We start from the raw sequence: 27245 nt of genomic DNA, 5'->3' as shown, positions 1-27245 counted from the left end.
TGGATCAAATGGAAGGGGAGATGTCCTGCTGGTCAGGCTTGTAAAACCCCCCTCAGCTTCTCCAATACCTCTGAATAGAGGAGGATGGGGACATCTACACTGTAAGTAAATAATCTGGACTGTTTCTTGAGGAAAGAGATAGCAGGATGCAGGAGTCTGCCTCTGGCAGCTCAGGATAGAAACCACCCTTCTCTCTGCTTTCTCTAAAACAGCCAGGTAAACTTGGAGTCTGAGCACTCCGGATTTGGGAGAGAGTTGGGGGAAAGGAATTTGGCTGGGAGCAGTGGAGAAGGGGAAGGGAGGTGTTTTGAAGGCAGTAAGAACCCCTGAAATTAGTGGGTCCCGCCATACTGGGACTGGGGTGCTCAGGAGGGGCTGTCTCACTACCACCTCCCTTTCTCTTTTCCCACTTGTCTTCCTAACATCACTATTCTCTCTCCTTAGTCCTCCCATCTTTTACAAGGAAGGGGCTGGGAAGGGCTGTGTGTCGTTTCCAGTTGTCCCCGTGAATCCCCCTCCCCCTCCCCCTCCCCAGCCCCTTCGGTGTTTCTCCCTAGTGCCTTGCGTCCCTCCCCCCCGCAATGGTCTCTCCCGATGCTCACTGGGGCTGCGCGGGGGGCGGGGGGCGGGGAGGCGGGGCCGGAGCGGGGGGTTGGGGGGGTCGGCTCCGCATTGCCGCTTCCCCTAGTACCCGAGCAGTCGCCGCTGCTGCCGCAGCCCCGAGGCTGGCACCCCCGCCCTCGCCGGGGACTCGGTGGCCCGCCCGGGGAACCCAGCCCAGGTGAGACCCCTCTGTCAGTCTCTAACCTCCACCCCACCCCTGGCAAAAGCGTTGGTGCCTTGCCTTGCAGCCATTTTATCCTCCGATGCTTTGCTTTTGGGGAGGGTGACCGTCCCCGCTGTAAGGGTGAGGGGGGTTGGTGGTGGTTTGGGATGGACATTTATTTCAGTTGTTGTGCTGATGTGCGCGTGCGTGTGCGTGTCCTACATACATGTACATAAGCACATGCACATATACATATGTGTCTAGATGTGTATTGTAGATATAAAGCGGAGGGGGAGGAGGGATGTTTTTCTCTCCCTTAGCCAAGTCCTCTCCACCTTCTTCGGAGACTGGTGTGGTGGCAACGTGGGGGGGTTATTAGGTGGGATGGGGCACCCTCAAACTCTAATGCCCTCCTCATCTTGACGTCCCCCCGCAGCTCCCCCCCGGCCCCCATGAATAAGTGACCTTGGCTGGGGCCCGAGAATGGATGCTGCCTGTCTGCTTGCCTGGACTTGGGTGGCGGTGGGGGCCGTGGAGGAAGGGCAGGTGAAGCATGGAGGGGAGGGGAATGAAGAATGGAAATACTGGGTAGACAGAGACGGAAAACGACAGGGTGTTGGGGGCGCGGATGGCGCGGGCTGGAGGCAGTTGCTGCCGGGCAGAGGGGAGGGGTATTGGGCCATGGTGGGCACTGGTCCGTCAGCAGGCCCAAGGGCGGGGGAGGCGCTCAGAGAAGCCATGTAGTCACTTCTAGGGGCTCGCCCCTTACACCAGAGCTGAGGCGAGGTGGGGGCGGGCGGGGGACAGTCGCCGCAGGTGCTGGTAGGGGCGGTCTCGGTGCCCGCACGTGTGGAGGTCCCCTGCGTCCCGACCTCTCTGCCTGTCCGTATTCCTCCGTGTGCATCGCAGCTGACACCTTCATTTTTTTCCCCTCGGAACTGAGGATGCTCCCATCTTCCTAACCTTGGGGTAGGATGGGTGAGCGGGGCGCAGCCTTGGCAGTCCTGGGGTTGGGGCTGAGGCTCAGTCACCCAGCTGGAATGGGGAGGGGCGTCCAGCACCTCCCACATTCTGTCTCCCCGCCCCCCACCCCCCACGTTTTGATAAGTGACTGCTTCTTAATGACCTTGTCACCTGGGCTAGAGTGGGTTGGGGATCTGGATGGCTCCCAAAGTCAGGGACATTGATTGGGGGGTTGGGGGGTCTTCTGGACCCTCCTCTTATCCAAGGCTGGGTGAGTTGCCTTGCAAAGAAACATTTGCTCGGGAGTCCCCGCCTCTCATCACCCTCTGCAGAAAATCTCCTGGGCACATTTTTTCCCTGTCAGGTGAAGCCAGCCAGCCTTAAAGGGCCGTGTAACCCTGAATCTTGTCTCCTTTAACCTCCACCTCTTCAAGTCTTGTCTCTCTTCCACAGGCTTAGCCACCCTGTACTGCTTCTGGGGCTAAAAATAGCACCACTTCCTCACCAGCTCAAAGAATTTGTCTTTCTCTCCCTCCTGGCCTGGGCTTGTTGGCCCTGGGGGAGCTGGCTGTTGAGCCATCATATCCTGCTGTGGCTGTGGGAGCCGTCTCTACTCTACATGTACTTCTCAGGGGTAAATAGTGTCAACAAACACAGGGTATGGCTCCTGGTGGGTCCATCTGCCTCCTTCAGGTTTTTTGGGGAGATCGTGGTTAGGAAAGAAAGGAAAGGAAAGCAAACTGCCATGTACTGAGGGATTCCACAGTTCCCTTTTTTCATGGGGGATGGTTGGGCCCCCAAACCATGAAGGAAACGTGACACAGGGGTCACTGCTTCTGGTCACCGTGGTCCACTGCTTATTTCTGTCCTGAGGGGGTAAGGCTCTGCTTGCCAGTGCTTCTCTCTGAATCACATAGCATTACTTACCCTCTCCTCCCAGGGCACACGCATGTGCGTGTGTGTGACATTTAATGAATGACCTAGATGGGTGGGAGCAAAAGGATATTTTTAGGGGGATGATCTCTGATCAGAATCTAGGCCTGCTTCCTCTGCTTCTGTGAAGTTAGAGGGAGTATCCTATGCCTCCCTCTTTTTTGGGGGGAGGCTCAGGGCCCCCTTCATTTTATACCAGCCTCCTACGCAATGCGGTATTTGTGGACTCCTTTTTCCTTGAATCTTGGAGGAGGAGCAGAAAGGATTAAGGGGAATTAGGAAGGGAGGTCTTGGAGGAATGAGGTGCAACTATAGACCTTAGCCCCTTATGTGGAAACATAGGAGTTTGATCAGTCATTACCATTGCGATCCCCACCAGTGAAAAGGGCCCATGTATGACCCTCTGAAGGAAGGTGGCAGCAGCCAATCATCACATAACTTCTTTGTTAGCGTTGGATCTGCCCTCTTCTCCATTCTACTCAGGTTCCAGATCTCCCTATTTTGAATCTTCCCTTGTTTGTCTGGAGGGAGATAATGCATGCCTAGCTGTTGGAATTAATTTAAACACAGACAGAGGAGTCTTGGGATTCTCTGTTTTGGGAGGATACTGGCCAACAGCCTTTAAGTGTGACCCCTGCTTCTTCCTTGCTGCTTCCTGCTTCATTCACATTTTTCAATATAATAGGAAGGAAGGACACTAATATTTAAGAATATTCACTGTGAGATTGAATTCTCACATCAACTCTGAGAAATAGACATTCTCCCATTTTAATTACCCCAAACTTAAATATAAGGACACTGAGGCTTACGGAGCCTCAAGATCAGTTAGTAAATAAGTAACCTGCTCAAGTTTAGTTAGTAAGTGGCAGAGTTGGGATTTCAACTCATCTAACTGTTGTCTGCTTTGCACTGAACCAGCATTCTCCTTGCCAGCATCCTTTTTTGCTGCTCACCCTAAGAGCATCCAGAGGTGGCTTTTGTTTTGGGACCTCGTGAGGGAGCATAGGACGTCTTATATATTGCTATCACCACAATAGTAATAGCTAATACTTATTCATCACTTTCTGTGTGCCAGGTACGGTGGTAAGGAGCTTCTATGTGTTATGTCATTTAATCCTTACTTCCCCCTTTTTTAAATAACAGGAAACTAAGGCTTGGATGTTCAGAAACATGCCTGTGGTCACTTAGTAAGTGCTAAAGCAGGAAGTCAAACCCCAGTCTATCTGACTCTGGAAGCTGAGCTTTTACTTACTATGCTATGTTGGGAGAAAATTGTTCTTTGGGAGGCCTATAAACATGGAACCCGAAGAAAGCCCTATCAGCGGACAGTAGGCAAATAGGTTGAAGGGCTTCTCCTCCTTCTATACATCTTCCTCAAGCTCTGCCCCCACGTAGAAACCCAGATCAGACTAGAGCAGGGAATTCTGGTTTCTCGTATTTCCTGTTTTGTTCTTTGCAGGTTGGTGGTAAAGCAAGGGGTCTGAGCTTGATGTGGGGTGGGGGGTTAGGAGGACTCAGAATAGGTGACTGTGACTCTGGAGCAAATCCCATAGACCTGGGCTCCAAGGTCAGTATAAGGGGACTTCTATGTGAATGACCCACAGTTGGCTCAGATGGCCCAGGTCCGTTTTTACTGAAGCAAGGAGACCATCTCTGCACCACATGGTCCAGGCGGGGCCCTGAGTTGAGAGGGGCTCTGTGTTGGCCTTCTTTATCACATTAGGACTTTCAACTTCCTTTTTCTCCCTCTTATTTTTTCTAGGTCTCCAGAAGCTTTGGAAAGAGAAGTAGGCAGCCCTTCCTGAGTTCTCCTGGCTCCTCTCCCCTTCCCATTCCTCTCTCCCTTCCCCCATCCACCCACCTGAACTGAGTATAGGCCAGAGCTCCTCTCTTCCTTTCCCCTCCTAGAAACTTACTGGCCAGGTCCTAGTTCCTATTATTCTGTGCCCAAAGATACTGGAACCTACTTCATCTAAACAACTGGGGGGAGGTGTCTTCTTGACTCCACAAGTCCTTGAGCAAAAGGCTGAAAAAGAAGCAGGGAGTGGTGGAGATCAGGCGAAGTACCCCAAAGCCCCATCATGGAAGAGGGCTTCCGAGACCGGGCCGCTTTCATCCGTGGGGCCAAAGACATTGCCAAGGAAGTCAAGAAGCATGCGGCCAAGAAAGTGGTGAAGGGCCTGGACAGAGTCCAGGACGAATATTCCCGCAGATCCTACTCCCGCTTTGAGGAAGAGGAGGATGATGATGACTTCCCTGCCCCTGCTGACGGCTATTACCGTGGGGAAGGGGCCCAGGACGAGGAGGAAGGTGGCGCATCTAGTGATGCGACTGAAGGCCATGATGAGGATGATGAGATCTACGAGGGGGAGTATCAGGGTATCCCCCGGGCAGAGTCTGGGGGCAAGGGTGAGCGGATGGCAGATGGGGCACCCCTGGCTGGAGTCAGAGGGGGCTTGAGTGATGGGGAAGGCCCCCTTGGGGGACGGGGGGAGGCACAGCGGCGGAAAGAACGGGAAGAACTGGCCCAGCAGTACGAAGCCATCCTACGGGAGTGTGGCCATGGCCGCTTCCAGTGGACACTCTATTTTGTGCTTGGTCTGGCGCTGATGGCTGATGGTGTCGAGGTCTTTGTGGTGGGCTTCGTGCTGCCCAGTGCTGAGAAAGACATGTGCCTGTCTGACTCCAACAAGGGCATGCTGGGTAAGACACGCTGGGGGCACTCCTGCCCTATCCTGCCTCAAACCCTGGAAACACCCTTGTTCCTGGGAATTGCTACTGTCCTTACCACTGGGCTCCTAAAGGCCCTGCTCCCAAGACGTTCCTGGAGGGTTCAGGGTTCCTTTGTACATTCTCCCCTCACATACACCCTCTTCTTGGGGTTGGGTAAAGTAAAGTTGTATGTGAAAGAGGAGCTTGGGGGAGGACAGCTGGGCTGGGGCCTGGGCCAGTGGTTGGGTGACAGTCTGCTTAATTAGCTCTGTAGGAATGGCCATGGTGGGATGGACCACTGTTTAATGTTTCTTCATAGCTCTCCCTCTTGTTAGTCTGTTCCCTTTCCCTGACTGGGTATAAATCTCCCTGGTATAAATGGGCAGGATCGGTTTGGGGTGGTGGAGGTAGAAGAATCCTGGGTCTGCCACCAGAGAAGTGGTTAAACTTGCCCTTACTCAGACTTGGGATTTTCCAGGGGCCAGGGAGTGGGAAGATTGAAGGAATTGGAGCCCCTTTCCCAAGGAACAAAAGAGTCACCTCCTGCTGCTTTAAGGGCATCAAAGCAGAGAGGATAGAGAGGACCCAGGGAGGGTCTAGGGATCGAGGCAGATCCATTCCTCCTTCTAGTTGAGCCAGGGATGGGGGTGGGTTGTGTGTATGCAAGAGAGTGAGAAATGAGAAAGAAAGAGGAGAATCCTGGGGTCCTCTCATATTTGCATTCCTGCTTTGAACCCTGGCCAGCAGAGATGACCTTCCATCTTTGCTCACAAAATTTATCTTCTCTCCCTTGCTCTTATCTCTGGGTAGACTTAGCTTCTAGAAATTCTTCTGATCCTTGATCCATTCTGTTGCAGTTTCAGCTGGTAGGAGAACTGAGGTGTGTCTGCTCATCCTCCTGCCTCTGTTTTCCTCTTCCTTCCAGGCCTCATTGTCTACCTGGGCATGATGGTGGGAGCCTTCCTCTGGGGAGGTCTGGCTGATCGGCTGGGTCGGAGACAGTGTCTGCTCATCTCGCTCTCAGTCAACAGTGTTTTTGCCTTCTTCTCATCTTTTGTCCAGGGTTATGGCACTTTTCTCTTCTGCCGCCTCCTTTCTGGGGTTGGGTGAGTGGCCACTTCCTAAACCCCTTGAGGTCAGGACTGTGCCCTGGTCACTGTTATATCTTCAGGGCCCAGCACAGTGGCCAGGCACACCGGATGCAACTTAAATATGTGTGAGTTGAATGAATGAATGAATTCCTTTCTCCCCTCCTCCATCTGCAGGCCAGCTTCCCTCTGTCCAGGAAGTGTCTGCTGCTGTCCAGAATGCCACTCCATATCTGGCCCATTGCTGAGTCCTCCACCCCACCTTCAGTTCCATTTCTGAGCCTGCCTCCACGCAGAGGCCGGGTGGACCTTAGCATCACCCCTGGGCTCCTGTGGACTGTGGAGTTATCCCCTCCCAGAGTCTACCTATTTCCTGCATTAGACAACAAACCTTGCCAACACCCACATCTGCCAGAACTCTGAGCCTTGCCCAGCTGCCCCTACACTTCCTCAGGCACTCACTGGCAGGCACTCTCACTCTGCCTTGTCTCTAAGTTCTTTTCTGGCTTGACCCCACGATACCTGCCCTCATACTCCTCTGCCCATCTTTTTGCTTTGAAGGTTTTCCTCTTTTCTGCAACTATCTTCCCTCCCTTTTAACTCTGTAGTCATCTTTAAGATTTAATATTTGTTTTTCCCCATTCCCTGAGACCTGCTTGCCTGTGTCCCAAGGTCCCAAGGATGGGTGCTTGCTGGCTGGTGGGAAGGGGAGCTTGTAGGGCATGACGTGTGAGACGTAGTCTCTTAAAAAGGTCTGGAAGATGAAAAGGGCTTGGAGATCCAGAGCACTGGGGCAGAGGACCAGGAATACAGCCATTTTCTAATAGTGAATTCTTGACATGCCCTCCAGGATTGGAGGGTCCATCCCCATTGTCTTCTCCTATTTCTCGGAGTTTCTGGCCCAGGAGAAACGTGGGGAGCATCTGAGCTGGCTCTGCATGTTTTGGATGATTGGTGGAGTGTACGCAGCTGCCATGGCCTGGGCCATCATCCCCCACTACGGTGAGCTGCCCCCAGGAATCCACTCACACTCTCTTCGGCCTCCCTCCTCTCCTGAGCTCCCTGCAGTAGGAGCCCCAGCCTCTGGTCTCTCTGCTGATGCTGTGACTCTGTCCCTGCCAGGGTGGAGTTTTCAGATGGGTTCTGCTTACCAGTTCCACAGCTGGAGGGTCTTTGTGCTCGTCTGCGCCTTTCCTTCTGTGTTTGCCATTGGGGCTCTGACCACGCAGCCTGAGAGCCCCCGTTTCTTCCTGGAGGTGAATGGGGCTGAGCCAGCTGGGCGGGTGGGTGGGTGGGGATTTGTAGAAGGCAGCAGGGGCTCCTGTGGTCAAACACCCACTGTGGGTTTGGTTTGGTCCTGCATGGCTGCCTTTCTTCCTCACAGGGTCCATACTCTGGGGGACTTTATTTTGATTCCTTTGTCTTGGACTGTACCTCCAGAGGGGTTCTGTGGGTGGAGAAACCATGCAACCTGTTCAACCATGGGCAGCTTAAGAGTTTGCAGGCAGGGGCCTTGGCCTTAGCCCTGACTTTAAAGCTCAAGGCCCTCTGACCTACACTCTGCTCCTTCTCCCTCCAATTATATCTTGGTCTAGCAAGATTAAAATGCTGCCCCTCTCTGACTACTTACTTGCCCATCATTTCCCTTGTCTTCAGTTTTCTTTCCATTGTACCAGAGAATCCTTAGGACCTGTGTTCTGCCCCCTCCCCACCCCAACTCTTGCCTGATCTAGATATGTTTTGCTACACCCCAGCTTGGAGCTCTTTCAGAGTGGGTGATGTATGCCTATAGGCCAGGGGTTGGTGGTGAGGTTGGGGCATGAGAGCCTTTTTGTGTCCTGTGACTCTGAAAGCCAGGTTGGAGGAAGAGGGTCTGTAACCCTGGGTCAGGGAGGGGCTGACCTGGATGTGGGGATTATGTTTGTGGCTCTAGAATGGAAAGCACGATGAGGCCTGGATGGTCCTGAAGCAGGTTCATGACACCAACATGCGAGCCAAGGGGCATCCTGAGCGAGTATTCTCAGTAAGCCATAGCCCTTCCCACTCGAACCTCCAAGTCCCTGCAGCCTCAGCCCCCACCTGGCCCCTCTCTGGATACCTCTCCTCCCCTAGATATCTTGGACCACACTCTATGTCAATAAGATTCTCAGGATATCATATCCACTCCCTGCCTCCGATTTTGCTAAAACAGGGGAAACTGAGGCACCTGGAAGGGGATGGGAAATGCACTATGTGACTGCTCACTCCTCCTCTTGACTCCAGGTAACCCACATTAAGACGATTCATCAGGAGGATGAGTTGATTGAGATCCAGTCAGACACAGGGACCTGGTACCAGCGCTGGGGGGTCCGGGCCTTGAGCCTGGGGGGACAGGTAATGGAGAGAGAGAAGGGAGTGGGAGAGGTGAAGAGGAAGGCAGGGCCTGAGCCTGGGTGTGGGAGTGATGGGGAGCTGAAGGAGGTGATAGGGCAGACAAATGGGGATCTGTGGGTGCTAGAAGTCAGAAAAGCCATGGTCTGACTTTGTTCTGTCCCTTGTAGGTTTGGGGGAATTTCCTGTCCTGTTTTGGTCCAGAATATCGACGCATCACTCTGATGATGATGGGCGTGTGGTTCACCATGTCATTCAGGTGAGGGGGTGGCTGAAGTGGGTGGTACGTGGTGGTTGTGGTGGTGTGTGGGCTTTGAGAGAGGTGGAGAAAGTGGAAATGAAGGGGACCGGCAATGAGGGAAGATGTTCAGATCCCCTTATCCTCCACCCAGCTCCTCTTCTTCATTCATTCATTCCAGAAACTTGTATTACACACTGACCAGTATTAAGTTTCTATGCTGTGCCCATTTTGTGCTTGGATGAAATAGACATGGTCCTAGTCCTTATGAAATTAACATTTTGGTCAGAGAGCTAGACAAAACTAGCTATAAATCAGTGTGATGAGTGCCACGGTGGAGGAAGGGCAATGCGCTATAGGAGCACCTGGGAATGGGGGCAGGGATCTAAGTCCTGAAGGATGAATGGGAGTTAGACAGGCTGAGGGGTGGGGCTTGGAAGTGGGGGAGTGGGTGGCAAGAAAGAGTATGGTGGGTTGGGTAGAAGAACCTAAAGTCCCCCAGAACCACAGCAGTTGGGAAAGGAGGAATGGTGAGAGATGAGGCTGGAGGTGAGCATGGTCCTGATATGGGCCGGTTCTATTTCTCCCTCATTCTGGACTGCCTGGTTCTAATTTCTGAGCCCTGTCTGATTCCATGGCCCTTGACTCTTCAGCTACTATGGCCTGACCGTCTGGTTTCCCGACATGATCCGCCATCTCCAGGCGGTGGACTATGCAGCCCGTACCAAAGTGTTCCCTGGGGAGCGTGTGGAGCATGTGACTTTTAACTTCACACTGGAGAATCAGATCCACCGAGGGGGGCAGTACTTCAATGACAAGTATGTGGGAACCTTTAAACTTCGCTCCTCCCTGTCCCTTCTACCCATTGTCTCTCTTATGAGTCTGAAAGTTCAAGATGAGGTACTTTTGGGCAAATACCTGTGGTGTTTCCTCAATGCAGAGCTTCTCATTACTTCACTAAGGGAGTGAGTCTTGGAGGAGGGAACGTGGCTGAAGGGGAAGTGTCTCTTTTTCCTGGCCTTACAGGTTCATTGGGCTGCGTCTGAAGTCAGTGTCCTTTGAGGATTCCCTGTTTGAGGAGTGTTATTTTGAGGATGTCACATCCAGCAACACATTTTTCCGCAACTGCACATTCATCAACACTGTGTTCTATAACACTGGTAAGGTGGGCTGGCCAGTGGGTATCAGACCAAAGGGTTGGGTGGACCTTGATGAGGGGAGAAGAAACCTTCCTCATTCACTAGTTTAGGGTTCTCAAGCTGAGATCTCTGGACTCCTGGGAGAAGGTGGTATGGGGGTGTAATAGCTGCCTACCACCAATAATTTGTAAAATCTAATGGAAATTGGACATTTTCCTCTACTAGAATATCTGAAAAACATCAAGTTTCTTTACCTATGGTTAGAATTGTAATAACTCAGTGTGGTAATATTAATGCCCTTTTGAGGAAGACAAATATCACTTAAAACAGGGTCCTTGGGAAAAAGAAATACAATAAAAGGGATATTCGGTGGGGAAAAGTTTGGGAATCATTGCATTAATACACTTCTTTGACAGTGATTCTCTAACTATATGCACATGAAATGCTGGTTTTGTGAACTAGACTGAGGTTTGCCACCTCTAAATAGAGTACTGGGTGAACTTTTCCCACCTTACAGGAAAAAAATAGTGGATAGGACTTTTAATCATTTTTAATATTTTTCTCAGAAAAATTCCCTAAACTTATGGCACTGCCACTGTCGGCTAGTGCAGAAATAATGAACACGGAAAGACTATGAATGGGAAAAGTTGGAAACAGTCGCAGTGTTTGGTAGATTATGGTCACTTTGTGCCGTAAAGATTCCTAGTTCCGGGTCGGCCCGTGGCTCACTCGGGAGAGTGTGGTGCTGATAACACCAAGGCCACGGGTTCGGATCCCATATAGGGATGGCCGGTTGGCTCACTTGGGTGAGCGTGGTGCTGACAACACCAAGTAAAGGGTTAAGATCCCCTTCCTGGTCATCTTTAAAAAAAAAAAAAAAAAAAAAAAAAGATTCCTAGTTCCCATGATGATGTTATTTGATGCTTTTTAGTGAGTGCTGAGTAATTTTGTAAGCTCCCCACTGCTAACCCCCAATAATGCAGAGCCCTGAGCCATAAGCAGCAGTGGCCTTCCTCTCACATTTGCTGTGACTGCCTGTCTGTCTTGGCCTTCACCCTTAGACCTGTTTGAGTACAAGTTTGTGAACAGCCGTCTGGTAAACAGCACATTCCTGCACAACAAGGAGGGCTGCCCGCTAGACGTGACAGGGACAGGTGAAGGAGCCTACATGGTGTACTTTGTCAGCTTCTTGGGAACGCTGGCTGTGCTTCCTGGGAATATTGTGTCTGCCCTGCTCATGGACAAGATTGGCAGGCTCAGAATGCTTGGTAAGGGGAAGAGGCTGGGTGGTGGTGTGTCAGAATTGATTGGGGGGCTAGAGGCTCGGGGAAGCTGTCAACAATATTCTCACCTTTGGCTATAGAAGAGATTGGCCAGGAGCTTCTCTCTCACGTTTTCTGTTTGGGGGGTGCTGCAGGTTGGGGGGGGGCCTGGCACAGAAGCGTCTCTAGGAGGTAAAGGAGGTAGGCAGAATAGCAATTAGGGCACAGGCTTTGAGGCTGTAGGTTTGAATCTCAGCTCTACCACCTACCTTGGGCAAGTTACTTAATCTCTATGAGCCTGATTGTTTCATCTGCAAAATGGGGGTTATAACAGTACCTGCCTCATAGGTTGATGGACTAGATGAATGCATGTAAAGCATCAAGTTGCTTGGCCCATGGCTGGCATTGAATAAATGGTTGTTATTGATATTAATAATAGACAATTATAAGGGAGGTTGAGGATGAATGAAAAGCCTTCCATTTGGGTACATGGTGAAAAAGACATCTCATCTTGGGCTCTCTCAAAGCTAGCTACTGGGACAAGGTAGGTTATGGATGGGTTTTGTTGTGATCAGGCTCATGCTGCTCTCTCCTCTTCCTGCTCCAGCTGGCTCCAGTGTGATGTCCTGTGTCTCCTGCGTCTTCCTGTCTTTTGGGAACAGTGAGTCAGCCATGATTGCTCTGCTTTGCCTTTTTGGGGGGGTCAGCATTGCATCCTGGAACGCGCTGGACGTGTTGACTGTTGAACTCTACCCCTCAGACAAGAGGTAATTGGAGTGTGGTGGGGACAGGGCAGCAGGTTTAGGGCACAGAGGGCCAGGGAGAAGTGGGGTGAGGAAGGGGGGCTGACTGGGAAAAGCATCTTTAGGGGTAAAAGGATACATGTTCCCACTGAGTTTCTTCTCTAACAGCTGGTAGCTTTTGGATTGGCTCCTTGAAGACTTAACTATTAACTTTATTTTTCGGTCTCCTTTCCTCCTTGTCTCCCAATTTCTCTATACTCTCTGATGTACGTCCTTACCTCTCTGGTCTCTCCATCCTTCCCTGTCCCTCTTGGACACTGCCTGCCATCTTCCTCCTTTTCGCTTCCTGCCCACCTGCTCTTCCTTTTCTCCCTCCTGGGCCCCACCCTCCATGCTGTACTGGGGGACTCCTGAGCAGGACCACAGCCTTCGGCTTCCTGAATGCCCTGTGTAAGCTGGCAGCTGTGCTGGGGATCAGCATCTTCACATCCTTCGTGGGAATCACCAAGGCTGCCCCCATCCTCTTTGCCTCAGCTGCCCTTGCCCTTGGCAGCTCTCTGGCCTTGAAGCTGCCTGAGACCCGGGGGCAGGTGCTGCAGTAAGGGGGTCTCTGGGGCTTTGGGGGTGGCAGGCACACTGTGAGACCAACAATTCCTTTCCCCTCCCTGCCCTGCCATCCTGGCCCCCAGAGCCCTCACACCCCACTCTCACGTCGGGTGTCTTAGCTGTGTGTGCGTGTGTGTGTGCATGTGTGTGACCTCTGTGGGCAGGGACTCCAGGGAAGGCTCTTTCATCCCAGGGTTGGGATGAAGCTCTACTCCCCACCTCCTACTACCCTTGACTCTGCACAAGAGGTTGAACCCCACCCTTCCCCCCAGTGTTAGAGAGGGGCTCTTGCTTCCCTGCTCCGGGGGTTCCAGAAGAGGCTTCCTGCCTTCTCCCTCATTCCCTCTGCCTTGGCCCTGGTGAAACCACAGGTATGCAGTTATGCTGGGAGCTGGGGCTTGCGTGTAGACCATGGACCAAAAGAACTTCTTAGAGTCAGAAGGGTCTCAGGTGTCCTCTCACACCTCCCTTTGGATGCTGGGGGAGTAGCAATAAACTTCAGCCCCCTGGCCTCCACTTCCCCTCAATTTGGGCTGCAAATATGAAGCCTGAATTTTATGAAATTAGCTTTCTGATTCTTACTTATTTATATATTAATTTCTGAGGCAGCTCAGCAGGACTCTGTGTGTGTGTGAATGTGTGTATACTTATGTATGAATGTGTTTGTGCCAAGGGGAGGGGGTGTCACTATACTGTCCAAAAATATAAGCCAAGGGTAGTTTCAGCACACACACACACACACACGCACACGCATGCACACACACACACACACACACACACACACACACACACACACACACACACACACACACACACACACACACACACACACACACACACACACACACACACACACACACACACACACACACACACACACACACACACACACACACACACACACACACACACCCTGCCTCCCATGGTACCTCTGCTAATCTTATTTCTGTGTTGGGCCTGGGAGGGAGGAGCCCTAGGCCAGGCTGGGATAAGAGTCCACAGTGCAGCGAGATCTGAGGGGACCTGACAGAGCCCATCTCTTTCCTTCCTCTCAACTGTGGAGTGAGAGGCTCCACTCACTACAGCACAGACAGGCGCAGCACAGGTTCCCTTCCATGCCCTCAACCTGTCTCCTCACAGGCAGGGGAGCAGGGAAGGGAAAGAAAACAGGCACATGGTCAAACCAGCACATCAGAAAGCACAAGGAGCTGGAACAGGGGCAGGGGCAACAAGTAGGAGACCTGCAGACAACTCCTCTAAAAGTGGGGAGAGGTTGGGCAGTAAGTGAGAGATCCCTAATGCAGGGACCAGAAGCCTCAGTTTCCCTATCTCTCCTTTCCACACAACAGCTTCTGTAGGTTAAGCTGCCCCTGTCCCACTCTACTCTCTGTGGCTGCTTTCCTTGGTGCCCTCCTCCAACCCCTATCGTAGCGGTGATGTGTTGTAGTTTTTAGCTGTTTGTAAAATGTTTAAAAAACGTTACAAGAAAAAAAATGAAAATAACAACAAAAAAGAAAATCCAAATTCACCCTCCTCACGCTGCGTCTGGTGCCCCCATCCAGTCACTCCCAGCTCCTCTCTCCCCCACCCCCATTTTGTAACACTGAACCAGGTGGTGACTGTTTTACTTCTTTGGTGTCTGTGCTCAAAGGACTGCCTTCTCCTCCAGTGCCGTGTATGAGTGTGTGCCTTCTCCCTTCACTATTTACTTGCTGGACGTAGCTCTCTCCCCTCCTCCCCCAAGAGGGCCCCATCCATCTCCCTTGCTCTCCTGGGGAACCCTCAACCCAACTCTGTTGATGTGAAAATGAAATGAAAAATAAACAGAAAACAGATCCTTAAAATCCAAAATGGCTGTCTGCTTCTTTGCCTTTCTACCTACATCTAACTCTGCTCTGTCTCCTGACAGTAAAATGGTGAGATGGAAAAACAACTCTCTCTCCAAAGTGAAGGCCAGAATAACATACGACATTTATCTCCTAAATTGGCCTCTGTCCTGTCCTTTCCACTTCTACAGATGGAAGGCCCTCTAAATCTCCCAAATTTGGAAACTTGGAGTAATGTTTCTTAAGAATAGAACCAACTTTCCTACAAATCTTCTGGTGTGCCTTTTAAAAATATAGATTCCAGACTCCATTCTTGACTTGTGGAATAAGAATCTTTGGGCGGGGGTGGGGGGGACACGACATCAAACCTACATTTTAAACAAGCTCTGTTGGGAATTCTTATCCATTAAGGAATCTGAAAACCCCTGCCTGGGGGTCACCCTTGACTTCCCTCTCTATTCCATTTCTGTTCTAATCAAGCCATTTTCTGATTTTTTAAAATGGTGGCTCTCAAATCAACATTGTTCTTTCCATTCCCACAGCTGACCTCAAGTCAGGGCTCCACTTTGACTCTTGATTCCAATCTCTCATGCCAACCCACTTACACATCACTGCCAGACCAATCTGCCCCCAAGTGCTCTTTGACATACATTTACTCAAAATTCTTAATGACTCTCTACTGCCTAACCAGATGCAATCTAAACTCTTTAGCCAAAATGGCCAAGATATATGTTAACCAAGCCTTTTTTCTAATAATTTCCACTTAGTTGGTTAGAACACAGCCTTGTAACACCAAGGTCAAAAGTTTGGTTCCTGGTACCAGCCAGCTGCCAAAAAAAAAAGAAAAGAAAAGAAAAAAGATCTAGTAATTTCCACATTGAGAACATTGGAGTTGCTGATGTAGACATTACTTGAGTTCTCCTCAGAAATATGACTTAACATTAGGAAGACTCATAAGAAAAAGGACTACATAAAGATTTCCATCTTCTGTAATCATTTTCTAGGTTCTTATTCTCTTTTCACTGCTTTAGTGGCTAAAAAACTTTTCCTTATATACAAATACAAGTACTTTTTGGAAATAGACAGGCTGTTAAAAGGCAAACATCCCTCCAATATAAAGTTCAAATGTGTCCCTGCCTATAACCCCTGCTTATCCAATAACTCACTGCCCAGTCCAGCTTCTACACCTTTGCTCAGGTTCTTCACTCTGCTTGCAACACCTTTACTCTCCTTTCTAGTTTAATTGTGCTTTCCTTTAAAGATCCAACTAGGTTGCTTCTCCCATGAAGCCCTTCCTGATTATCCTAGTCTACAAGTATCTTTCTTCTACCAAGAACACCTGTAACACTGATTCAACAGGCCATTAAAAATACAGCAATGTTTCTCACATGGTCGTTTCTCTTTTACTGTACAGGATTGTTTACAATTCATCAGGTCTGGTGCAGTTTCTTAGTCACAACTGAACATAGAACAACTGGGCAGGCCTTCCTGAATAGTCCAGGGCATGCTCTTTCCTTGGGTTAGCTTTGACCTGAAGCGAGTTGCTATCTCTGGAGAATATGTGCCAGCAGAGTAGGGCTCAGGGGTCAATGCCCCTTACAAATCCCCGCCTAGATTTAGGGGAAGAAGGTCTCAAGTAGTTTACTCTCACCTAGCCCATTCAGATCTTGGTCCTCTTCCTCTCTTGGGGTTCAAGGGGTTCCTCGAGTTTTCTTGCTCCCACCCAGGCAAGCAGGGCTACTGTCCAGCTGAGGGTTCTCCCTCCACTGGGCGGGGGTCCGCGCCTGGATGGCCAGCGCGTGGATCGGTCCGGCCAGCTCCTCTGACAGTGCCGCGTGGACCAGCCGGTGCCGTTGCAGGGGGCTCAGTCCCTCGAAGCGAGAGCTTACCACCGCCACGCGGAAATGCGTCTCGCTGCCGGCTGGGACTGCGTGGCCGCCGCTCTCGTTGCGCAGCTCGAGCACCTCGGGGCTCAGGGCTTGCTCCAACTTCGCGCGAATGGTGGCCTCGACCGGACCGACGGTCCGGGATCCTGCGCAGCTCCGGGACAAACAGACGCGGCCAGCCATAGAGACTAGGCGTCGGATCAGCCGCCCACTCAGCATTGGCTATGGCGGAGAGGCGGACGAGAGGAGTGAGGATCTGGGCTTCCCGCTTTTGGTGAGAGACCAGTTTCTCCACCTGCCCCGCGGTCTCCGCACCACCCCCCGCCACTGCCACCCCCACCCCCGACGTCCACACCAGGATCTTGCAGGGAGACCCGAGACACCCCACCCCTTTTCTCTGTGTGACGTGGGGGAATTTGGCCTCCAGCTGCGGATAGGGGAGGGACAAGGGGCGCGTTCGTTACTAAGGGGATTTGCAAAAAGTGGGCGGGAGGTTGCAAAAATAAGGTATGTGCAACTCCGTGCTTTCAGTTGAGCCGGTGTCCCCGTGTCGCCTCTGAACCCCAGGCTAGGCCATTTCTACCTGCCACTCAGCCTCCGCTACCGCAGTTCCCGCTCAGGGCCGGAAATCCTGAAGTTCCGGCGGAACGAAGTCCTGGCGTCCTGAGGCACGCCGGGAAATGGAGTCCTCGCTAAACGTTAATGGAACAGGCAGGCGCCACGTGGTGCCCCGAGGATCACGGGAATTGTAGTTTCTGATTCTCCCGACTCGTGAGGCTTGTCAGAGGTTCTAAACCAGGGCAATGCGAAGAAAAAGGGATTTCCTGCGCAGTTGGGGTTGGGATTATCAGATTAATTTTATTGCCAATAGATCTCGTAGGTTATCTAGCCCAACTCCTTTATTTTATAGACAAGAGAACGGAAGTCCGTTGCATTTGTTGAACACAATTATTGTGCGCCAGAGCACTGACGGAGGCTGGGGAATAAAGACAGGCCTTGTCAAGTATTTTCAGAAGACTGGAGAAGATGGACGAGTGAGCGGTCAATTGAAATACTGTATGCTACGATGAAACTAAGCACAGGATGCTAAGGAGGCATGCCACCCACACTTGGGGGAAGGGGTGAAGAGAAAGCTTCCAAGAGGAGATTTAGGGGAACAGCCCAGAAGAGACAGCATGAAAACCTGTATCTCAGTCCTATACAGTCAGGATGTGTTAGCTGCACTTGCAAAGGCCAGGAGGAGGAACTTGTGGGAAGTCACTCCTTTGGTGTAGTTAGGGTGTAGTTATGTATGGTCGGAGCCCAGGGGCAGAGATGATGGGAATGAGTTAGTGGACAGTCGTACGGAGGGAAGAGGCAGGGGCAAGACCACGTTAGACCTCACAGACCTTGTTAGGTGATTTCGTCTTTATCCTGGGAAGAGTGGGAAACTACTGAAGGTTTTAAGCAAGGATATAACAGAATGAGATTTTTCCAAGATGATATATAACTTAAATTTATTTTGATTTTATTTTGTATCCTTAATACTTTATATATTTATATTATCTTCTAAGTATTTTCCCCAACTTCTCATTTTAAAAAATCTCAAACCCGCAGAAAAATTGAATACTGTAGTACAAAGCAACACCCTCTACCTTTCACTAGATTCACCATTTGTTTTTTACATTTGTACAAATTATACTAAGTACTTTATATATACTTTAAAAATATATTTATATATAATTTTTGGTCGAACCATTTGAAAATAAGTTGCAGATAGTGTGACATTTCACCCCTAAGTACTCTAACATGTATCTGCTAAGAACAAGGATATTCTATATAACCACAATACCCTTATCACACACAAGAAATTTAACACACAATGACATATAATATTTTCCCTAGTTTTTAAAAAAAATTTAAAACTTTCAGAAGAGGTCCTTTCTCTCTACAAAGCACACTCCAGAGTAATAGAAGCAGCATCTGATTTATGATAATAGGGGAGGATGTGATCACACCTGTCTCAGTACTGGACAGATCATTCAGGCAACAAACCAACAGAGGAACAGTTAATCTATCAGATGGAGAGAACGAATCTATGGTTGTTAGAGGGAGGAGGGGGAGGGGGAAATGGAGAGATTGGATAAGAGGCATAAAGAATAAGTATGATTTGTAATAATGAATATGCTAATAAAAATAAAAATTAAAAAAATTAAAAAATTTAAAACTTTCAGAAAAGTTGCAAGATTAGTACAATGAGCAACCCATTTACCTACCATTCACCTAGACTAACATTTTGCTAGACTTGCTTTGTATCTCTCTTTGAATATGTGTGTATAATAACAATAACAAAATAACTATTATTTTTGCTTAATCACTTCAATTAGGTGCAAAATTCTTTACACTTCACTGCTATATACTTTCAGCATATACTTAAGAACAAAGACATTTTCCTCCATAACCACACCCAAGACATTTAACGTTAATACTACCATCTAATATGCAGTTGATATTCAAATTTCCCCAACTGTCTCATTAGTGTTTACTGTAGTTTAATGTGTCCCCTCCAAAATTCATGTTGAAACTTTGTCCCCACTGGGGTGGCCTTTAGGAGATGATTAGGCCACGAGTGCTCCTTCCTCATAAATGGATTAGTGCCTTATAAAAGGGCTTGAGGGAATGAGTTCACTCCTTCTGTCACTTCTGCCATGTAAGGACACCTAGATGGCCCCCATCTATGAGTAACTGGCCTTCACCAGATACCTGGCCTGCTGGCATCTTAATCTGGAACTTCCCAGCCACCAGAACTGTGAGAAAATAAATTTCTGTTCTTTATAAATTATCCAGTCTACAGTATCTTGTTATAATAGCACAAACTGAATAAGACAGTGTCCTTTACAATGTTTAACTTTTAGAAATGCAATCAAGGATCATGCATTGCACTTAGCTGACTTAAAATTTATATTTCGCAAAGATCACTGGCTGCAGGGTGGAGAAAAGATTGTAGAGGAGTCAAAAGTGGAAGCAGGAGACCAGTTGGGAGGTTATTGTAGCAGTCAAAGTGAGAGATGATTATGACTTGGATGAAGGTGGTGGTGGTGATGGAGATGGAGAGAAATTGTGGCTACAAGACATATATTAGGAGAGTAAAAGCTACAAGATGTGGTAATGGCTTGGTTATGGAGGAGAAATGTCAAGGATAATTAGCAGGTTTGTGCATCTGAAGTTACAAAAATAGTACAAGTAATTCCTGTATATTCTTTACCCTGTTACCCAGATTACCCAAATATTAACATTTTAACATGTTTCCTTTATATTTATGTATCTATCTGCACATACATAATTTTTTTCTGAACTGTATGAGAATAAGTTTCAGAGATTAAGCCAATTTACCTCCAACTACCAGTGATGCTTAATTTTGTGTCAACTTGACTGAGCCATGGATGCCCAGATATTTGGTCAAACATTATTCTGGGTGTTTCTGTGAGAGTCTTTTGAATGAGATTAACATTTAAATTGGTAGACTGAGTAAAGCAAATTGTCCTGCCTCATTGGGTGGGACTCATCCAACCAGTTGCAAGCCTACATAGAACAAAAAGGCTGACCCTCGTCTGCATAAGAGAGACTTCCTCCTGCTTGACTGCCTTGGAACTGGGAAATCGGCTTTCTTCTGCCTTTGGAGTCAGACAGAAACCCTGGCTCCTCCTGAGTCTCCATCCTGGTCTTTGGACAGGAAATACTCCATTGGTTCTCAGGCCTTTGGACTTAGACTGGAACTATACCATTTGCTCTCCTGGGTCTCCAGCTTGCCAACTCACCCTGAAGGTCTTGGGAATCTTGGGACTTGTTAGCCTTCATAATCACAGAACCAATTCCTTATAATAAAATCTGTCTATCTATCTATTTATCTGTCTATCTATCTATCTCCTATTGGTTCTGTTTCTTTGGAGAATCCTAATGTATAATTACTAATGTGTATTTACTAAAAAAAAAAAGACATTTTCTCACATAACCGGAATATAATTGTCAAACTTTGGAAATTAACATACAGTACTATTATCTAATCTACAAACCTTATTCAAAATTTGCCAACTGTTACACTGTTGTTCTACATATAAAATGAAAAAAACCTTTCTAGTCTAGGGTCACATGTTGCATTCAATTGTTATGACTCTTTGGTCTCCACTAATCTGGAATAGTTCCTCAGTCTTTGTCTTTTATGACTTTGATACTTTTGAAGAGTATAGACCATTTATTTTGTAGAATTTCTCTTAATTTGGGTTTGTCTAATATTTCACTATGATTAAGATATAGGATATACATTTTTGGCAGAAATACTGCAGAAATGACAGTCCTTCTCAGTGAACCTAACCAGGGGCACATGATCTTGACTTGTCCTGTTACTGGTGATAATTCTGATCACTCAATTAGGTGGTATCTATCAGGTTTCTCCACTGTAAAATTATTCTTTTTTTGTCTGTAATTGTGGGAGATACTTTAAGTCTGTAATTTCCTATTTCTCATTAAGGTTTTGTCCACTAATTTTAACATCTGAGAAGTGTATTTGAGGCATCTCTTGGTCAGGGGTTATTAAAGATGAAATGAGATCACTGGGGATGGGTGGTGGGTGAGTGGGTGAGGTGGGGAGGTGAAACCACTTGGGGAGAGAGTATATGGTGAGAAAAGAAATCAGAATGTTTATTAGAAAGACCACTCTAGCTAGTGAGTGAAGAGTATATTGGAAGAGTGGAACGAGTAAAAGGGAGAGGGGTCTAAAAGCCTTTGTTAGTAGTCTGGCTGAAAGATAACCTGAATGAAGGCAGGAGATGGGCTAGAGAGAAGTAAATTGATTAGAAAGCTATTAGAGATGGCATCTATAGAACTTGTTTTTGGTCAGGGCCTTGCAACTTGCTAATCCAGTGACAATGGTAGGGAGTGGTGGGAGGCTGTGGTCAGGGAAAGCCTTTCTGTGGAGGTTACATTTAAAAAACAGAGATTTGAATGACTAGAGGGAACTAACCATGTGGAAAGAGAGATAGATCCAGGCACAGGGAATGGTATTCACTATATTCTAGATCTGTGATGCTGAGCTCAGTGTTGGCATAATTAGTGTTCAATAAAATGTATTGGATGGACGAGTGAATTAACGTATGAATGGAGAGGGCCAACATCATTCTTATTCCCATTTTAAAAATAAATGAAAGCTTTGCAAGTTGCGAGCTCCCTAGGGCAAGCTTGTTCTCTTTGTTTCTAATAAAAACATAGTCAAAATAATATCTGCTATCTAGTGAAGGTCTGTCTTGACCAGATGAAAACTTTTAGAGGCCTTAAGCACCGAGAGATTATGGTTGCCACCTCATGTGAAATTAAACAAAACAAATAACAAGAAACACTAATCTGTAACAGGATTGGGATGCTTGCAGAGTACTCATTATTTTTCCCCATGATGATTAATTCAATATTTATTTTAAAAAATTAACTTGTATTTATTGAGGTATAATTTACACGTAAGATATTTATAAATCTTAAATGTACAATTTCATTTTACACACAAATACACCCATACCAAGATATAGAAAATTTCCACCACCTCAGAAGGTTCCCAGGGAAGTCAATACCTCCCTGCCACAGGTAACCATTATTCTAATCTTTATCACTGTAGATTGGTTTTGCCCGTTTTTGAACTTCATATAGATGGAATCACACAGTATGAATTCATATGTGTTTGTCTTCTTTTGCACATTATGTTTGTGAGATTTACCGTGTGTGGTAGTAATTTGTTCATTTTCATTGTCATATAGTATTGTTACCAGGCCCAAATCTGGCTGCCTGTACCCTAACAAAAACAAACAACTCAAAAGTTGGTGAAAATGGATGTCAGATTTAACTCAGGAATACCAGTCACCTGAGGTGTTATTAGGCTAACCTATTTTCCTGACTCAGATTTACTGAAGGGTTTTTAAAGAGGAGATTAAGGGAATGGAATGTTGGAAATGAAAAGCAGGAGTGGGATGTGAGCTGTGGGGACTTTGTGCAAGGAGCGAAGTAAAAGGTCTCACCAAGGCTCCATCTGGCTTCTGCTCCCATCTTTGTTGTTATCTCATAGTCCTGGCTAGAGGGGTGGAATCAGCATAGCTTTATTTACGTCTTCCTTGGTTTCTCAGGGTCTGGATAGTACACATCTCATTGCAAGTCTATAGCTCCAGGCTGACCAGAAAACAACTGTCAATAATGTCAACTTGCCCCGTAGCCAAGGTTCAAAATATCAAATAACCATGAGAAAAGAAGTAACTCAGAGAAATATATGCTAAGAAAAAAACCTGTGTCTATTAACATTTCCTGCAGCCCAGGCAGTTTTAGGTCCCAACGTGGCTTCAGTACTGCTCACACCAACAGTATGGCAGTATATGAATATACTACACTCTTGTATATGCTTTTTGTTGGACATAAACATTCATTTCTGCTTGGTTTATATACAGAAGTGGAATTGCTGGGTCATAGGATAAACCCAGTGTTTATTTTATTTATTTATTTATTTATTTAAGGACTAAAGAGTAAGTTTATTTTTTAATTGTAACAAATATAGATCGTATTACAATATTTTCTTAAGTTTTGGGTCATATTGGAAACAGTGTCTTTTAGTTCCTTTTGAAATTCTTTTCAGGAATCTTCCCTTAAAGTTATAGTTCCCTTAAAAGAAATTACTATGCTTTACCTCTTTTAAGACTCTGTAGGGCTGGCCCATGGCTCACTTGGGAAAGCGTGGTGCTGACAACAGCAAGTCAAGGGTTAAGATCCCCTTACCGGTCATATATATATATATATATATATTTTTTTTTTTCAAAAGACTCTATAAACAGATTAAGGGCATTGGTATGAGAATTAGCTAGTAATTACTGGCTATTCTAAACAGTCAGTAAAGCTCAAACTCTCTCTCTTTATCAGAGGCCTAACTTAACAGGCAGAAGTCCTAGGGTTTCCCTGATCATAAGTATATTTATAAAAAGTTGGTCATCATTCATTAAAAATTAGATATTATAAAAACAATATAAATGAAGCCTAAACCAAAAAAATCTTAACTGGAATAATTTCAATGTTGTGAATAGCAAAGTCTTTTTAATTTCCTCATTGAGAGTATGTGATATGCTTTTAGAGAAAGATTAAATCCCAACATAATCTAAGTTTATTAATTTTAGTCAAAGACTAGAACATAACTTAGAGAATAGATAATTTGATGTGACAGTTAACAAGTTAGTTGTTTATATGGTACAATGAAACCTTATTAACAAAGTCTTAAGAAAATACTTCTGCCTTTCTAACCATATTTGCCTATTTACTTTGGCTTTCATGTTTGTGATTAAATTAGTCCAAACCTAAAACATGTATTATATTCCTATGTGGGACTTTTAAAGATAATGTTTCCACTAGGAGAAAATAAAAAAACTGAAAAAAGAACTGGGAAATTTTTATCCTTCATTTTTTGAAGAAATTGAAGATCTGAAGTATAATTACAAGGAAGAAGTGAAAAACAAATTCTCTTGAGAAGTTAAAAAGATTTTCTGAACAACTGGGAGGTGAATTAACTAGCCCTGTTGCTGCTTCTGAACAGTTTGAAGAAGATGAAGAAAGTCCTTTTAATTTCCCCATTTATTAAGGACCATCTGTAACTGTAGTTTTGTTTAACTATTTATTAACTTTATAAGTTAAAATTCTATTTAGAAATCAAGAAAGCCTCTGAACTAAGGAATTTCCTTCTTACTACCTTGGTACCTTTCCTTAAATTGGAATTTTTAGTAAATAAAATTATATGAAAATTTTTATCTTACTGGAAAAGTGTATTTTTGAAGATTTTTAGAATGACTATGAAGTAGGCAGTGAGCTATGATGTCTCTACATTCATAATGTTTTAAATTTTTAAAGAGTATGCAGGTAAACTTTTGATATTTAAAATTGCAGTTTGTTTGTATGTACTTATTTTTATGTGTTAAGATTCTCAAATACTAACTATGATATACACACACACAAGGGTATTTCAAAAAGTTCATGGAAATATATGTGTTATCTTTTAATTCTACATTTCTATGAACTTTTGGAAGTACCCTTGTATACACACAGACACACCCAGGTTATAACGTTGTGACATATGTTTTGTTAAATGTCTAGCAAAATTAAATTGAGCTTAAACTACTTAATTTTACAAGTAAATGATATAAAACTGTTGGTAATTATTGTCTTTAGATTACTACCCAGTTACAGTGGACAGAATCCAGCCTTTGTAAAAACTCAGGAGCTTACTGTAACTTAGATTTCTGTGTCGAGAAATTAAAATTAATCTGTTGATTCTAAATAAAATTTTGAAAAGGTATTTGCAACTGGAAGTTCATTTCTTCAGATGCTGGAAGACACTGGTATGTTTCACAGTGAATGACAGAAACCTTGAGATATTTTTAAATATGGCAGAATATTCAGTAATATAACAGTAATGAAGCTACTTTTAACTGCATTTCCATTTTATACATCAAGTATTATATCTTTAAGCCTACCAAATTTCTGATTATCTATTTTTGAAAAATAATTAAATAAACAGTATCAAAGATATACTCATATTTGTTCAGGTTCATGTTGATAATAACTGGTTTTGAATTTGTATAAGTATCTGGACTTGGCCAGCATAAACAAAGATGATGGCGATGGACCTTAATTAAACAGCCATCACAGCAATGCCATACTGACTTCAATTTTACCCTCTCTGCAACCTTCAAACCAGGATAACAGATCACTGTGCTTCAATGAAGGCAGATTTCTTATTCGAAATGCTCCACGTGGTATAAGAAGACGTACGGGATGCTTCTTGCTTCCTAACCCGTACGGGTTTCCATTGATATTTGTTCCTATAAGTTCCAGTGTTTGTTCTAAGAGACCTGATAGTGGCACTGCACTCATTTCCAAAAGTCCAGGATCGTCAGGATGATGTTTTAGTACCAGAGCAATTTCAAATTCATAATTAACTACAGAGGAATGCCAGCAGTACTGTTTGTTGTTTTTCTCTACTGGTACCCAACCAGGAATGTGTCCATTTTCATCAGGTACCGGATTCCCATTTAATTGTTCTATTTTCTTTGCTGGTATCCAGGACTCTGGAACAGGTCTGAAGTCCTTCTCGACATTCCAAAAAAATTCTTTTTTTTTTTTTTTTTTTTTTTTAAAAAAAAGATGACCGGTAAGGGGATCTTAACCCTTGACTTGGTGTTGTCAGCACCACGCTCACCCAGTGAGCAAACCGGCCATCCCTATATGGGATCCGAACCCGGGGCCTTGGTGCTATCAGCACCGCACTCTCCCGAGTGAGCCACGGGCCGGCCCCCCAAAAAAATTCTTTTGAGTTTTCTTTTGAATGCAGAAAAATTTTAAATCTTTTGTCAGCTTGTTTGTTGGGTTTTCTATCTAGCTGAGCCCAAAGGTATGGTTGGTCTGCTGCTCCCTTTTGGCGAACGGCCCCTCTTCCACCTCCATCACAAACACACACGGCATTTTCCACTGCAGGGAGCCCAGGCGCCTCGTGGTGGGCCTGACAGGCAGTGCTAGTGCAGAGCGCGCTTTCAAATGGCAAAGTCCTGCAGCAGCCAGCAGGGGCTTTCAGGCCGCTAACAACTCCACGTCCAGGCACCCCAATGTTTATTTATTTATTTATTTAGTCTTTTTGTGACCGGTAAGGGGATCGCAACCCTTGGCTTGGTGTCGCTCGCACCGCGCTCAGCCAGTGAGCGCACCAGCCATTCCTATATAGGATCCGAACCCGCGGCGGGAGCGCCACTGTGCTCCCAAGCGCTGCACTCTCCCGAGTGCGCCACGGGGCCGGCCCCGGCCCCCAATGTTTATTTTTTATTTATTTATTTATTATTATTTTTTTAAAGATGACCGGTAAGGGGATCTTAACCCTTGACTTGGTGTTGTGAGCACCACGCTCAGCCAGTGAGCGAACCGGCCATCCGTATATGGGATCCGAACCCGGGGCCTTGGTGTTATCAGCACCGCACTCTCCAGAGTGAGCCACGGGCCGGCCCCCTCCAATGTTTATTTTTGAAATGACAAATTCATTCAAGGAATTTTGGGATGCTCCTGTTTTGCTGGTGCCAGGTGTTGTTCTAAATGTTTTACATTTATGAACTTTTAATTCTTACAGCAAGCTCACAAAATAGCTACTGTGACTACTCTTGCTTTACCAATGAGGAAGCAGAGACCCTTACAGGTTAGGTAACTTGCCCATAGTCCCAGATCTGGTAAGCAAACCCAGAGAGTCAGGTTGCAGAGTCTGGGCTCTTAATCATTAAGCTATTCTGCCTCCATATTAGTTAGGGTTGTCCAGAAAAACAGAACCAACAGGATATATATAGATACATAGATAGAGATTTATTATGAGGCATTGGCTGATGTGATCATGGAGCTGAGAAGTCCCACCTCTGCTGTCTACAAGGTAGAGAACCAGGAAAGCCTTCAAACCTGGAAGCCTGAGAACCAGGGAGATGTACCTCCTCAAGCAGAAAGCAAATTTGCCCCCCCCCCTTTTTTGCATCCTTTTGTTCTTTGTGAAGGCCCTTAATAGATTGGATGATACCCACCTGATCATAAGTGTGATCCTCTTTCCTGAGCCTATGGATTCAAATGTTAATCTCTTCCAGAAACATCCTCACAGACACACCCCAAAATAATGTTTTACTAGCTATCTGGGCATCC

At 46.4% G+C, this 27245-nt stretch overlaps 2 protein-coding genes and 1 pseudogene across 4 annotated transcripts; 1 reads left to right on the top strand and 2 right to left on the bottom strand.

Annotated features, from left to right (window-relative positions):
- The first annotated feature begins 664 nt into the window (after window positions 1-664).
- SV2A (synaptic vesicle glycoprotein 2A) lies at window positions 665-14657 on the top strand. 2 transcript variants are annotated; one of them, XM_063105276.1, is made up of 13 exons: window positions 665-781; window positions 4425-5365; window positions 6300-6480; window positions 7313-7464; window positions 7585-7718; window positions 8396-8485; window positions 8725-8835; window positions 9003-9091; window positions 9724-9888; window positions 10097-10230; window positions 11271-11477; window positions 12079-12238; window positions 12633-14657. In XM_063105276.1, the coding sequence occupies exons 2-13, from the start codon at window positions 4744-4746 to the stop codon at window positions 12814-12816; spliced, it is 2229 nt and encodes a 742-aa protein (XP_062961346.1). In that variant the 5' UTR covers window positions 665-781; window positions 4425-4743; the 3' UTR covers window positions 12817-14657. The 2 variants fall into 2 exon arrangements, with proteins under 2 accessions (XP_062961346.1, XP_062961347.1); XM_063105277.1 differs by lacking the exon at window positions 665-781 and having other exon boundaries at window positions 5189-5365; window positions 6437-6480.
- A 667-nt stretch (window positions 14658-15324) lies between these two features.
- On the bottom strand, window positions 15325-17188 carry BOLA1 (bolA family member 1). Of its 2 annotated transcripts, XM_063106732.1 has the most exons (3): window positions 17116-17188; window positions 16298-16754; window positions 15325-15473 (listed from the first exon to the last, which is right to left on the bottom strand). In XM_063106732.1, the coding sequence occupies exon 2, from the start codon at window positions 16749-16751 to the stop codon at window positions 16338-16340; it is 414 nt and encodes a 137-aa protein (XP_062962802.1). In that variant the 5' UTR covers window positions 16752-16754; window positions 17116-17188; the 3' UTR covers window positions 15325-15473; window positions 16298-16337. The 2 variants fall into 2 exon arrangements, with proteins under 2 accessions (XP_062962802.1, XP_062962801.1); XM_063106731.1 differs by lacking the exon at window positions 15325-15473 and having other exon boundaries at window positions 16033-16754.
- Window positions 17189-25022: 7834 nt separating this feature from the next.
- Window positions 25023-26778, bottom strand: LOC134384260 (RNA ligase 1-like; annotated as a pseudogene).
- Window positions 26779-27245: the final 467 nt, after the last annotated feature.

The sequence above is a fragment of the Cynocephalus volans genome, chromosome 8, assembly GCF_027409185.1.
Source record: "Cynocephalus volans isolate mCynVol1 chromosome 8, mCynVol1.pri, whole genome shotgun sequence".
NCBI lineage: Eukaryota > Metazoa > Chordata > Mammalia > Dermoptera > Cynocephalidae > Cynocephalus > Cynocephalus volans.
The sequence above is the reverse complement of the archived record's forward strand: the minus strand, read 5'-3'. Positions and strand labels throughout refer to the sequence as shown.

Excerpts from the sequence above, each read along its gene's own strand:
- SV2A (XM_063105276.1), top strand. The coding sequence starts at position 4,744 with ATGGAAGAGGGCTTCCGAGACCGGGCCGCTTTCATCCGTGGGGCCAAA. Across the intron at positions 8,836-9,002 it reads CCTTGAGCCTGGGGGGACAG|GTTTGGGGGAATTTCCTGTC; the intron begins GTAATGGAGAGA and ends TGTCCCTTGTAG. Across the intron at positions 10,231-11,270 it reads CACTGTGTTCTATAACACTG|ACCTGTTTGAGTACAAGTTT; the intron begins GTAAGGTGGGCT and ends CTTCACCCTTAG.
- BOLA1 (XM_063106732.1), bottom strand. The coding sequence starts at position 16,751 with ATGCTGAGTGGGCGGCTGATCCGACGCCTAGTCTCTATGGCTGGCCGC.